The 14,709-nt window shown below is 50.4% G+C and overlaps 1 protein-coding gene across 1 annotated transcript; it reads left to right on the top strand.

The window, feature by feature from the left end:
- The first annotated feature begins 2,677 nt into the window (after positions 1–2,677).
- RND1 (Rho family GTPase 1) lies at positions 2,678–11,109 on the top strand. Its single transcript, XM_015151588.3, has 5 exons — positions 2,678–2,927; positions 3,710–3,797; positions 6,444–6,553; positions 7,434–7,568; positions 10,015–11,109. Exons 1-5 carry the CDS (start codon positions 2,808–2,810, stop codon positions 10,258–10,260), a joined length of 699 nt encoding a protein of 232 aa, XP_015007074.1. The 5' UTR covers positions 2,678–2,807; the 3' UTR covers positions 10,261–11,109.
- The last annotated feature ends 3,600 nt before the right edge of the window (positions 11,110–14,709 follow it).

Below are 14,709 nucleotides of genomic sequence, written 5' to 3'. Positions count from 1 at the left end.
AGCCTGGGAGAAGAGGCAGCCAGCTAATGGCAACACCTGGATAATGCCCTTTCCACCCTGAAGTTTCCCTCAGGCCATTACCCATCCCAGGAAGTGAATGGAGCTTAGGATAGGGGTGGAGAGCAGGTGTAGACCTTGGCCCCAGAGCCACGAGGTTTGACTGGAGGAACACTGGCTAGGCTGTATTCTCAAAACAACATCCACTCTCCTACTGCCTATAGTGGGCACTGGAAATCTCACTCTTACAGATCTGTCCCTTTGGGTCTGTGGAAGGCTTTCAGGCATCCTTTATCACAGGGAAACTATCCCTGGGTGGGGCAGCAATGACTATGAATTAAGAGTAAAGCTCAGGCTGGGGCACAGTGGTTCATGCCTGTAATCCCAGCACTTTGGGATTTGAGGCAGGTGGATCACCTAAGGTCAGGAGTTTACGACAAGCCTGGCCAACATAGCGACACCCCATCTCTACTAAAAATACAAAAATTAGCCGGGCATGGTGGCAGGCACCTGTAATCCCAGCTACTCGGAAGGCTGAGGTAGGAGAATCGCTTGAACCTGGGAGGCAGAGGTTGCAGTGAGCCAAGATCACGCCACTGCACTCCAGCCTGGGTGACAGAGCAAGACTCTGTATATATATATATAAAAAAAAGTAAAGCTCAGGTGAAACAAGGCCCAGGTCTTGCTCCAGAGACACTGGGCTTGACAAGGGAAAGGGACTACTCTCAATTTTGCCCAAAGTTGGTCTTCCTTCAATCACAAACCCCCTGGAATCCTTATTTGGACAGTCTTGATTCCTGGACAATCAGTGGTTTATTTAAGCTGTGGACAGCCCATAGTTCCCTCTAGTAGAGAGCCTCCCCAAAATTCAGGGGCCCCACCAGACAGGGCTGTTAAGAAGTTATGAAGCTCAGCTGGGCGCGGTGGCTCATGCTTGTAATCCCAGCACTTTGGGAGGCTGAGGTGGGTGGATCACCTAAGGTCAGGAGTTCGAGACCAGCCTGACCAATATAGTGAAACCCTGTCTCTACTGAAAATACAAAAATTAGCCAGGCATGGTGATGCATGCCTGTAGTCTCAGCTACTCAGGAGGCTGAGACAGGAGAATTGCTTGAACCCGGGAGGCAGAGGTTGCAGTGAGCTGAGATTGAGCCACTGCACTCCAGCCTGGGTAACAGAGTGAGACTCCATCTCAAAAAAAAAAAAAAAAAAAAAAAAAAAAAGTTATGTAGTTCATCTCAACCTTAGATTGTCCTCCAGCTTCTAATCCCAAAATCCTGGGTCCAGTCTGAACTTTAACCAGGTGACACAATTAGTGCGTCAGTTTCAGTGGGCGTTAACATGGAACTGGACCTGTGCCTGATTCATCCAGGAAGCTGAGCCTAGGCCACAGAACAAACACCCCTAAGCAGCTCCTGCTAGGCATGGGTGAGAGGCTGTCTGGCCAAACAGTGAGTGTGTTTGCTTTGTCTTCTTCCTCTCTCCCATCCCCACTTGCCAGAGTCCCTCATTTCTCTCTACCCATCACTGGGTCAGGTGCTGTGTGTTTTTTTCTGGATGACTCTAGAAAGCTTTCTTTCTTTCTTTCTTTTCTTTCTTTCTTTCTCTCTCTCTCTGTCTCTCTTTTTGGTGGCGAAGGTGATTCTTGAAGAAGAGAAGGCTTTAAAGCGGGCACTGGCCAGGCAGGCATGGTGACTCACATCTATAATCCCAGCACTTTGGGAGGCCAAGGCGGGCGGATTACCTGAGGTCGGGAGCTTGAGACCAGCCTGACCAACATGGAGAAACCCCGTCTCTACCAAAAATACAAAAATTAGCAGGGCATCGAGGTGGGTGCCTGTAATCCCAGCTCCTCAGGAGGCTGAGGCAGGAGAATTGCTTCAACCAGGGAGGTGGAGGTTGCAGTGAGCTGAGATCGCGCCATTGCACTCCAGCCTGGGCAACAAGAGCGATACTCCATCTCAAAATGAATGAATAAATAAACACACAAATAAAAATAAAAATAAAAGAGGTACAGCAGGAGCTGATATTGGGAAGGGAAATAAGGGGAAGCAAGAACTAGTTTGGATGGGAGTTAGAAAAAACAAAAAAGTCAGACATCAGGCCAGATGCTGTGGCTCATGTCTGTAATCCCAGCACTTTGGGAGGCTGAGACAGGCGGATTGCTTGAGCCCAGAGATTCAAGACCAGCCTGGGCAACATGGTGAGACCCCTGTCTCTACTTAAAACAAAAGATGTAAGGAAAAAAAAAAAGAAAAAAAAATGTCAGAGAAGCTCTGGGCCACCTCCCCCACCCCCCACTCCTCCAACACACACACGCACCTGTCTATAGTCTAAGCAGGTCCTGCTCTTCTAACCCACCCGGGACAGTCCCTGCAACTCCAGCCTGACCTCACTTCCTGCTTCCATAGCTAGTTTGTTTTTTTGACACTTATTGGTAGACACTCCAGATCATTTCATTTTGCTTCCAGTACCCTTTCCTCTTCCTAATACAAATGCAGAACAACGTGGGAATCCCCTTTCTGGGGGAAGCAAAGGTGCAGCTTTAAGAGAAAGGGAAGGGAGGAAGGGGGCGCTGACTCAGATCCTCAGATCCATTGGCTGCTGGAGGGAATCCCACCTCAGGGATTGGGCGTAACAGAGTCCGCCTCCTCTTGTGATTGGCTCAACCAGAGAAATAAAAGGCGGCTGTGCCGGCCTCCTCCACAGTTGGAGGGAGGCAGGGAATCCGGCTGGGTTGGCGTGCTGAGACGCACCTGGCGCAACCCTCCCTTCTGAATCGAAATTCAAGTCCCGCGGACACTGCAACCATGAAAGAGAGACGGGCCCCCCAGCCAGTCGTGGCCAGATGTAAGCTCGTTCTGGTCGGGGACGTGCAGTGTGGGAAGACCGCGATGTTACAAGTGTTAGCGAAGGATTGCTATCCGGAGGTGAGCTGCCCGCCCGCCCGCTGGCCGGCTTTTCTCCCTACCAGCCCGACTTGGGGTAGATTTCCACCTGCCCAGGAGACGTGGCTCCCCTAGCCCCAGCCCATCCTCAGCCGCTTTCTGAGGCTTTCCCATCCTCCGCTGCTTTTTGGCTGGAGGACTGCCCTGCCTTAGCTTCCCCTGAGACCTGTTCCACTTCTGCCGCCCCGCTGGCTCCTCCTCACCTCTTCACCCAAAGGCCCCATCAGATCCCCTCCACCTTCCTGCGTCCCTGGAGTCTGCTCTCAGGAGAGGGCACTGGAGGCATTTGAGAGTCTGGGGTTTCTTCTTGACGTAATCCCTGCCTATCCGCTCACCTGCTCCTCAAAGGCTCTCTGCCAGTGCCTCCAGGCAGGCTTCTGCAGCCCTCTGTTCACCATGCTGGAGGGGTTTGAGAGGAGATGAGCTAGGAATGGCTTTGGCCTGTGGCTCTCTCAAATTGGGAAACACAAATCTGGGGATGGGAAGAATCTGTGTGTGTGTTTGTGTGTCCCTAATCGTCTAGGATATGAGGGGATTACCCCTGGTGCGGTGGTGGTGGTGGGGGGTGTCATTCACATTTCTCACTGCCACAGAGCAAAGTGCCCGGTCCCCCACATTCCCTTCCCTCCTGACCCAGGCATCTCCTCTGGTTTCTTGTCTCCTGTGACTTTACTGTCTCTCTGGTGAGTGCGTGTGTAGCCAGCACTAACCAGGGGATCTGAGGGTAGGGGGGCCCGGGGTGAATGTTTCCTCTCTTTTCACAGACCTATGTGCCCACCGTGTTCGAAAATTACACAGCCTGTTTGGAGACAGAGGAACAGAGGGTGGAGCTTAGTCTCTGGGATACCTCAGGTAAGAATTCGGCTCCAAATGCCCCTTTCCCACCCCCACTGGTCTGCTGTGTAGCTGCTGTCTTCTAGAAGTTGTTTTCCCCTTTGGTGGGGAGAAGTGAAAGAAGAGAATCTGAAGACTCCTTAGTTGTGGGGAAGGGTGACAGTTGGTCGACTCAGTTGCATGGTCCAAGGGTGCAGAGTAGGTGAAGCCCAGGAGCTACTCTCTTCCCTGCGTCTAGTTCCACCCTTTAGAGGGCTGGGATGGTGAGGTGAAGGGATCCATGAATATTCCTGGGGTGGGAGGGCAGTAAAACAGGACTTCTCCTTTTCCTTCCCTGCCACCCAACGTGTGGGGGCGCGCGCGCGCACACACACACACACACACACACACACACACACTTTTTACTTCCCCAGAGCAAAGCCAAATAAGAGGCAAGAGGCAGTGCTGCTGGAGGCAGTGTGGTTGGGGCGGGGAGACAAGTCTGCTTTGGGGAAAGATTGCTCAGACTCAGTTTCGTCTCCTGCATTCCATCTTGGGCCACTGCTGTCCTCCTGCCGCAGCTCAGCCCCACTCGTCACACCGCTGCAGCTCGGGGATGAAGCGATGCATCATCGATGTTTTGGAGGGTGGGGGAGATGGCTTAATATAGGGCATAGTCAGTTGTGAATAGTGGCCGGCAGGGCAGAGGGGAGGTTGGCTCTGCCTGTTTTCCCTCTACTGGGGTGAGGTAGAAGATGCCCTGTCTCTCTAGAATGTAGAAACAATGTTTTTCCAGCCTCTCAGCCCCAAGCCCTTAGTGCTAGGCTATCCTCTGCCTTAATTCTCACCCCTTCCCATTATCTTTTTACCCCGTATCATTTTCAAAAGACTGGCTCAGAGTCATAATAAAGGAGTAAAAGCCGGGAATAGGAGAAAGAAAATAAAATCCGCCCTTCCCCAAAAATGCATATTCAGGCTGAGTTTTAAAAGGGACCATAAATCACTGGGTGTTTCCTGCTACATAATAAATATGCTGTCCTGCTCCTCCAACAGTTGTTGTTCCCATGCTCCAGTTCTGAGGTCTGAAAAGATTGGGGCTAGGGGATGGTTAGACAGACAATGAGCCTTTCCTCCCCAAACAAAAATTCCCCAACCTGGTGTGCTTTTCCCCTGTTGCAGTCTCAGGGCTTGGGAGGCAGGGTTCTGGTTCTCCTGGGCTGTGCTACGCTGGCTAGATCGGACTAGAATGCAGTTTGACTGCATGATGTATAATTTTTTGGTTTTTCATCTGCTGTACCCTCCCACCTTCCAATCTTCCCAGAATCTTACTGCAGCTCATCTCTTTTCACTACCACCGCCCAAACCCCCTCCCCCCACCTCCTCCCTCCTTCCACAGTCAGAATGCGCCCTCAAATCCCAAACCAGATCATGGAAAATCAGCAAGTATAGTCTCTATTCCCTGTGTCACACCTCCAACCCCCAATTTCCGAAAGGATAAAGGCTGTCAGTTATTCTCAAACTCACTCTTTCAGATTAGGTTCCCATAAGGAAGGAGGAAGTGGCCATGGTGTGTGGGATAGGGTTTCCCAATGTTGGGGTCAGGGTTGACCCTGTTCCCATTATTCACTTGCTGGTCTTAAGGGAGGGGGATTGCTTGGAGCCAAAATGGAGGCCTCCTCCCCTCCCCCTTCCCCAATGCTGCAGTGCTTCCGCTCCTCAGTGCTGCAGTGGTAAGACCCCACCTCAGAAAGGGATGGGGGAGGCTTGCTAAAGGAGCAGGCAGCTATCCCAACTCCCCAGTATTCCTTTTTTTTAATGATCAACATCCCCCCACCAGCTTGGATTCCCCCCAGTTTCCATGGCGATTGCGGTGCAGGGAGAGGGGCTGCTTGCTATTCTGAGCACGGATTGTCTGGGTTCCAAATCCGCTACTGCTCCTTCCCCAGGGTGGAGGGGGTAGGCTCAGCCCCTAGCATTCTCCCATATGGGACCACCTGGGTCTGCATTGCCTGTTTCCCCCCCAATGAAGGACTCTTGCTCTAGCCTCTAAATCCCCAGCCATCGGTGCTGCTGTCTTTGAGACTGCCTTTCTGAGATGTGGGGGGGTCAGGGGGTACAGCTTTCCTTTTGCCCTTTTCAGTGTAAGCCGATCTGGGTGGGTGGAGAAGTGGGGCACTGAACCCTTGATTCTTTCCCTCCCCTGCTAGCCTCCTAAAGTTCTGACCCCATGGCAAAGCAGCAGCCAGGTTACGTAACAGGCAGGTTTGTCTCTTCACTGGGGAGACCCTGGAGCAGAGGGGAGTGAAATTGGGCAGCAGGCAGGCTCTAGAAGAGAGGAACCCTGAAATAAGCACTGTCTCTCTGCAGGGCTGGAAGCATCTTCTGGGACTCAGAAAACTAGTAGATGTCCAATTAGGCTGCTGTAGGAGACCCGGACAGGGCCAAATTATACTCCACCCACGTTATTTTGCCTTCTTTCCCTTTTTCTGGACCAAGGGGGATGATATTCTTGCATGACCTTCTGGCAGACGGTCAGGTCCCAAGCTTCCAGCCATAGCACATTCCCCCTGGGAGATGGGTGGATCCTCAGGGATCGTGGGTGGTATTCCCAGGGCTTTAGGGCTTAGGCCTATTGGGGAAGGAAAGCACCGTGGCTCACCATCAACTCTTTCTGGCCTACACCAGGATCTCCCTACTACGATAATGTCCGTCCACTCTGCTACAGCGACTCGGACGCAGTATTACTATGTTTTGACATCAGCCGTCCAGAGACAGTGGACAGCGCACTCAAGAAGGTAAGACTAGATCAACTCTCCAATCTCTAACTCAGCATGAGGACCAAGAAGGAATCGTAGGGACCTTGTCAGGAATGCCCTCTTGTATAACATCAAGAAACGGAAGCTCAGGAAGGAAGAGATTTGCCCAAGGCCACACCATTAGCTACAGCTCTGGGACTGGAACTTGGGTCTGCTTACCCCGCTGCCTCCCACCCTTTTTGTTATCCCATGCTGCCTTGCCAGAGGCCCCACAGGGGAGGGTGGTGTTGAAGACTCAGGAAGCAGAGGACAGAGAGTCAGAGAACCTTTAAGTGATATGGTATGAGGGTCAGGCATGGGATCTTTGGAGGCAGCTTCTATAGACCCTGGTCCCAGTCCCACTGAAAATGGGCAAGCTAGGCAGGTCTGAGCTGAGCTGCTGGTATGAAATGCTTGGGTCTGGGCAGATCCGCCAATGCTGAGGAGTCCTAGGAAACCTTGTGTATCTAGTAGAGTATAGAAGATGCTGGGATCACCTTCTTCCCTTGGGAAGAGACTGGTTGGCTTCCCCCTGGCATTCTGGACTTGTGAGGCCCTTTGGGGTGAGGGGGCAGATCCATGCTCTGTATGCTTGGCAGAGAGTGGGAGGAGAATTGCCTTTGTGCTCTCTCTGGTGACTGGGCCATAGACTGGGGGAACAGGCTCCTGGGTCAGCACTCTGGGGGCCCCAAAGGCCTCATGGGCAGGAAGATGATGTAATTAGTGCAGTGGCGATGCTGTGACTCATAGGGAGGACTGGGCTGGTGATAAGCGAGGTGATGTGTGTAATGTTGCCAGCCAAGCTTCTCCTGGTATCCGTCTACCACTAACTCTCCTCCCTTCCTCCTTCTCCTTCCCTTCTTCCTGCTCGACCCCTCAGTGGAGGACAGAAATCCTAGATTATTGTCCCAGTACCCGCGTTTTGCTCATTGGCTGCAAGACAGACCTGCGAACAGACCTGAGTACTCTGATGGAGCTGTCCCACCAGAAGCAGGCGCCCATCTCCTATGAGCAGGTATGTGCATGTGCAAATGCGTGTTGTAGGTTGAAGTGAGGAAGGCTAGAGGCAGACAGCTTGAAATATGGCCCTGGCTCAAACTCTTCCACTATGGCAAGAGACAACTGCTGTAATAATTAGCAAATGAGTCACCTGGAGAGAGGTGGTGGGTACCTGCTTACCCAGATGTATGCTGTCAGTTAGCAGGCGAGTTATTCCTGTGTGTGCCCACATTTCTAAGACTGTATTCTGACCACCTGCATTAGAATCATTAGAGGTGTTCATTAGAATTTCACACACACACAAAAAGAGACCCTGTCTCAACAAAAAAAAAAAAAAAAAAAGGAGGAGGGGCACTGTGCACGGTGGCTCACGCCTGTAATCCCAGCACTTTGGGAGGCCGAGGCCGATGGATCACTTGAGCTCAGGAATTCAGGACTAGCCTGGCCAACATGGCAAAACCCTGTCTCTACTAAAAATACCAAAATTAGCAGGTTGTGGTGGCATGCACCTGTAATCCCAGCTACTCGGGAGGCCGAGGCAGGAGAATTGCTTGAACGTGGGAGATGGAGGTTGCAGTTAGCTGAGAATGTGCCACTGCACTCCAGCCTGGGTGACGGAATGAAAGACTCTGTCTCAAGGAAAAAAAAAAAAAGAGCCAGATGTGGTAGCTCACGCCCATAATCCCAGCACTTTGGGAGACCGAGGCAGGTGAATCACTTGAGGTCAGGAGTTCAAGACCAGCCTGGTCAACATGGTGAAACCCCGTCTCTACAAAAAATACAAAAAATTAGCCAGGGATGGTGGTGCACACTTGTAACAGAGTGAGACTCTGTTTCAAGAAAAAAAAGAAGTGATCTGCCTAGGCTGGAGTGCAGTCACATAATAGTTGTTTATACAGCCTTGGCCTCCCGGACTCAAGTGATCCTCCCTCCTGTTTCCCTAGTAGCTGGGACTATAGGTACGGGCCCCATACCTAGCTAATCTTTAACATTTTTTGTAGAGACAAGGTCTCATTATGTTTCCCAGGTTGTTCTTGAACTCCTGACATCAAGTGATTCTCCCACCTTGGCCTCCCAAAGTGCTGGGATTACAGGTGTGAGTCACCACACCTGGCCTGGAATCTGCATTTTTGATAAGACCCCTGGATAATTTCTTATGTGCATGAGAGCATAGGGTTGGGGGATGGAGTTTCGCTCTTGTCACCCAGGCTGGAGTGTAGTGGTGCGATCTCAGCTCACTGCAACCTTTGCCTCCTGGGTTCAAGCGATTCTCCTGCCTCAGCCTCCCAAGTAGCTGGGATTACAGGTGTCTGCCAACACACCCGGCTAATTTTTGTTATTTTTAGTAGAGATGGGGTTTCACCATGTTGGCCAGGCTGGTCTCGAACTCCTGACCTCAGGTGATCCACCTGCCTTGGCCTCCACTGCACCTGACCTGGGGAGCTCTTAAGAATACTAATGCTGGCTGGGTGTGGTGGCTCACGCCTATAATCCCAGCACTTTGGGAGGCTGAGGCGGGTGGATAACAAGGTCAGGAGATCGAGACCATCCTGTTTAACATGGTGAAACCCTGTCTCTACCAAAAATACAAAAAATTAGCCGGGCGTGTTGGCGGGCGCCTGTAGTCCTGGCTACTCAGGAGGCTGAGACGTGAGAATGGCGTGAACCCAGGAGGTGGAGCTTGTAGTGAGCTGAGATTGTGCCACTGCACTTCAGCCTGGGCACAGAGCAAGACTCTGTCTCAAAAAAGAAAAAAGAAAAAGAATACTAATGCCTTGGCTCTATACCCAGAATTTTTTTTTCCTTTTCCTTTTTTTTTTTTTTTTCTCCCAGAGACAGGGTCTTACTCTGTCACCCAGAATGAAGTGCAGTGGTATGATCCGAGCTCACTGCAGGGTAGAACTCCTGGTCTCAAGGGATCCTCCCTAGTATTTGAGACTATAGTTTTGTGCCCACTTCCAGCGAATGTTTAAACATTTTAAAAAAGTTTTTATTATTTTATTATTTTTATTTTTGAGATTTATTTTTGTAACCCCAAAGTGCTGGGATTACGGGTATGAGCCACCGCGCCTGGCCGCCTAGGCTGGTCTTGAACTCCTGGCCTCCTCAAGTGATCCTCCTACCACAGCCTCCTGAGTAGTTGGGATTAGAGGCACTAGCCACTGCCCCAGCTATCCCCAGGGATTCTGATTTAGTTTGGCATCAATATAGTTTCAAGAGTATTCCAGGTGATTTATAATGTGCAGTCACACATCGTCTTAAGAAAAAGAGGCATCATCAGACAGGGTGTATGCCAAAAAAAAAAAAAAAAAAGACAAGACAATCGAATAATCGGCAGAGGGTGGTATTTGGAGATCGGCAGCTGGGTCCCCTCTGGAGTGGCCCTGGGGAGTGACACACAAGAGGCAGCGTCTCAGAGCCATTGTGGCCCACTGCATTAATGCCCTCACCCCCTCCTGCAGGGCTGTGCAATAGCCAAGCAGCTGGGTGCAGAAATCTACCTGGAAGGTTCGGCTTTCACCTCAGAAAAGAGCATCCACAGCATCTTTCGGATGGCTTCCATGGTGTGTCTGAACAAGCCTAGCCCACTACCCCAGAAGAGCCCTGTCCGAAGCCTCTCCAAACGACTGCTCCACCTCCCCAGTCGCTCTGAACTCATCTCTTCTACCTTCAAGAAGGAAAAGGCCAAAAGCTGTTCCATTATGTGAAGTGGAAATTGGAGGGGGGAGACAACCCCCTACTTCCTCCCTTGGGGTGCAGAGGCACGGGGAGAGGGAGGATGAGACAATTTAGGACACTGGACATGAGTTTTTCAGATGGCCACGGTGAGGGCTTGGAAGGAGACAGGAATGGGGCGAGGAAGGAGCCAGGCCCGGCATGAGGACCTGATGCTGAGATAGAACCATCATACCCCAAGCTAGGCACTAGGTTGTGGAGGGGGCGGCTACCCCAGTGCCCCCCGGCTCCAGAGGAAGGAAAGCTGTGGGGGACGGGGGGCATGCTGGCCTCCTGGGCTTGGAGGCCTATAGCAGCCTCACCTTCAGCATCATGCCTCTTCCACACAGCGTTTCCATGCAGGCCAGGGGATGGGAGGGGTCCCAGAGCCCTTCCCTTCCCCTCTAAGGAGGCAGCAGTTGAACAGAGTGGGGAAGCCGAGTGGCAGCTCCCTTGGGGGTTTAGCCCAGGTGCTTCGTAAATGCAATCGGAAGTGCAGGAGCTGGTCAGAGCCAATGAGAAGGAAACCTCATCTTTGCATAGCCCATGCCTCATGGAGAGGTGACATCATACATTCACATGCTTCTCACCTAAGTCCCCAGGGTCCAAGGGAGAAGCCCCAGACCCCCTTCTCTTGCAGAGTGTGGGGGTGGTGGTGCTGCAGGGGCAGGGCTGGGTGGGGGTCACCAGACTTTTTCTGCCCTTAGGGCAGTACAGCTGGCATTTGTTTTATAGACTCTTGTCTTTGGAATTGGGGGGAGGGGGGAGTGTTTCAATCTGTTATATGTTCTGTGTTTAATGAAGAAAATCTATTTATTAATGAAAAATATAATACATATAAAGAGTTTGGCTCTGCATTTTTTTCTGTTTTCTTTAGTTGTTACAATCGGTATTTTTTTGTGTGTGTCTTTTTTTTTTTTTTTTTTTTTCTCCTTTTCGTGGAGCACGGGGTCTCCCTATATCGCTCAGGCAGGTCTCGAACTCCTGGGCTCAAGCTATTCTCACATCTCTGCCTCCGTAAGAGCTGGGATTACGGGCATGAGCCACTGTGCTGAGCCCTTTGATTGATGATAATGAGAGAAAAGCTGTCCTGGGGCCCTTTCTGTGGGTTGCAGAAGGGCTGCCTCTACCATTCCCCAGCTCCTCCAAGAAGGAGCTTCTCTCCTCCCCCATCCCCCTACCCCAGCCCCGCCCAAGACCTGCTAAACCAAGGAAGGGTTCCTTAGCCCTAGAGCAGGGGTACAGGGGTTCTCAACCCTGGAACTATTGACATTTTGAACTGGATAATGCTTTGTTGTGAGGGACTGTCCTATGCAGCCCAAGATGTTTAGCAGTGTCCCTGACATCTGGTGGACGCTAGAAGACAGCACCCCACTCTCCAGCTATCACACCCAAAAATGTCTCCAGACATTGCTAAATGACCCCTGTGGAAAAATTCTGGTTGAGAACCACTGCCCTGGAGAGTATAGAGGAGAGAAAAAGGTTTGATGAAATAATCAGTAGAGAATCCAAACTGCTGAGATCCCACTCCACATAGGTGGACAGACTAAGCCAAAGCTGGGGGAGGCTCCTGGGATTCTGGTTTCCTCTGAGTTCGAGGAGAGGTGACATTGCCTTCATGACCTTCCAATTCCGATGCCTACTGATGGCAGCTCAGGGACCTTAACTCTTCCTTTCTCAGTGACTTATAGCTCTTGTTTTCCAAGTGCCATAGTGTAGTGCTAGTGCTAGAAATAAAGTTAACATGTACTAGGTCGGGCGCAGTGGCTCATGCCCATAATCCCAGCACTTTGGAAGGGTGAGGCCGGTGGATCACAAGGTCAGGAGATCGAGACCATCCTGGCTAACACGGTGAAACCCCATCTCTACTAAAATACAAAAAATTAGCTGGGCATGGTGGCATGTGCCTGTAAGCTGAGGCAGGAGAATTGCTTAAACCCAGAAGGCAAAGTGCAGTGAGCTGAGATGGCACCACTGCACTCCAGCCTGGGCAAAAGAGGGAGACTCTGTCTCTAAATAAATAAATAAAGTTAGCATGTACTTAATGAGTGTTCAGCACTGTGCACTGTGTTGAGGGCTTTATATGATCACGTTTAGCCTCATAAATGATAAGAGCTAACATTTGTTCAATGTTTACTATGGGTCGGGGGCATTTATGAGATTTTAATTTTTTTTGGAGACAGGGTCTCACTCTGTCGCCCATGCTGGAGTACAGTGGCATGACTGACTACTGCTCACTGCAACCTCACCCTCCTGGTTCAACTGATCCTCCTATCTCACCCTCCTGGGTAGCTAGGACTACAGGAGTACCACAGTAGTCTATTTTTTGTAGAGATGGGGTTTCACCATGTTGTCCAGGCTGTTCTCAAACTTCTGGGCTCAAGTGATCCTCCTGCCTCGGCCTCCCAAAGTGCTGGGATTACAGGCATAAGCCACGGTGCCCGGCCCCACTTATGAGTTCTTTCTACGTTATTTATTCCTGTGATAACCCTACGAGCCTATGAGGTGCTATTTTTTTTTTTTTTGGATGGAGTTTCACCCTGGCTGGAGTGCAATGGCGTGATCTTGGCTCACCACAACCTCTGCCTCCTGGGTTCAAGTGATTCTCCTGCCTCAGCCTCCCAAGTAGCTGGGACTACAGGCATGTACCACCATGCCTGGCTAATTCTTTTTTCTTTTTTCTTTTTCTTTTTTTTTTTTTTTTTAGTAGAGATGAGGTTTCTCCATGTTGGTCAGGCTGGTTTCGAACTCCCGACCTCAGGTGATCCACCCACCTCAGCCTCCCAAAGTGCTGGGATTACAGGCGTGAGCCACGGTGCCCGGCCACTATCTACTTCATTTTACAGAAAAAGAAGACCGAGGTTCAGAGAGATTAGGTAATGTGCACAAGGTCACACAGCTAGAAAGTGGCTGAACATGGATACAAATCCAGGCAATCTGGCTGCACATCATGCACTCTAACCTGCTCTGCTGTCCTGTCCTGTGAGGGAAGTGGTACTATCTCTGTTTTGTAAATGAGGAAAGAGAAAAGCCAGAGATGCCACATAATTTGCACAAGATCACAGTACTAGTAAGTAATTGAGCCAAGATTCAAACCAGATCTCACTGTTAACCAAAATCCTATGGACCCCTTACTGGTAGGCATGTTGTACCTAAATAGGTATCTCCAGTTATGGTTCTTACTAGAACACCATTCCTCTGTCTCCATCTCCAAAGATGATGGTTTGGGTGCAGTGACTGATGCCTGTAGTTCCAGCACTTTGGGAGGATAAGCCGGGCAGATTGCTTGAGGCCAGGAGTTTGAGATCAGACTGGACAACATTGCAAGACCCTGTCTCTACAGAAAATAAAACGATTAGCCAGGCGTGATGGGGTGCACCTGTGGTCCCAGCTACTTGGGAGGATGAGGCAGGAGGATCGCTTGAGCCCAAGTCAGGGCTGCAGTGAGCTATTTGTGCCACTCCACTTCAACCTGGGCAACAAAGTGAAATCCTGTCTCAAAAATAAATGAGTAAATAAGCTGGGCGCGGTGGCTCACGCCTGTAATCCCAGCACTTTGGGAGGCTGAGGCAGGTGCATCACGAGGTCAGGAGATCGAGACCATCCTGGCCAACATGATGAAACCCCTTCCCTACTGAAAATACAAAAATTAGCTGGGCGTGGTGGCACATGCCTGTAATCCCAGCTACTTGGGAGGTTGAGGCAGGAGAATCGCTTGAACCAGGGAGTTGGAGATTGCATTGAGCCGAGATTGCACCACTGCACTCCAGCCTGGTGACAGAGCGAGACTCCATCTCAAAAATAAATAAATAAAATAAAATAAAATAAAAATACAAACAAATAAGAAAACAAAGATGCACGTTTGTGAGAAAACTAGTGGGGCAAGACAAATAACAAGTATCCTTGAAGCCCTACATGTGTCATGAGAGGTGTGCACAAGTACTAGAGGAACTCTGCCACTATGAACTGGGACAAGCTTTATCACCCTCCAGGAGCTCAGTTTACTCATCTTTAAAGAGAGTTAAGATGGCAGTCTGAAAATGGGGAAAGGTAATGGACTCTGAAGTTAAATGAACCTGAATTTTGGCTCCATTCTTTTCTTTTTTCTTTCTTTCTTTTTTTTTTTTTTCCAGTCAGGGTTTTGCTCTGTCACCCAGGCTGTAGTGCAGTTGCTCACGAGCAACCTCGACCTCCTGGGCTCAAGCGGTCCTCCTGCCTTGGCCTCCCAAAGTGCTGAGATACAAGCGTGAGCCACCTCACCCGGCCCATTCTTTTAATTATGTGGCCTTTGAAGGCATAATTACTCTTTCTGGGCCGCAATCTCCTTAGCAGTAAAATGGAGATAGCACTCATCTCATACTGCTATGAGAACTAAGTAAAACAAATAAGGTAGGTTAAGTGTCCAGCCCAGAGTTGAGCACTTAGAAGATTCTCAACAAAAA

The sequence above is a fragment of the Macaca mulatta genome, chromosome 11, assembly GCF_049350105.2.
Source record: "Macaca mulatta isolate MMU2019108-1 chromosome 11, T2T-MMU8v2.0, whole genome shotgun sequence".
NCBI classification, from domain to species: Eukaryota; Metazoa; Chordata; class Mammalia; order Primates; family Cercopithecidae; genus Macaca; species Macaca mulatta.
The sequence above is the reverse complement of the archived record's forward strand: the minus strand, read 5'-3'. Positions and strand labels throughout refer to the sequence as shown.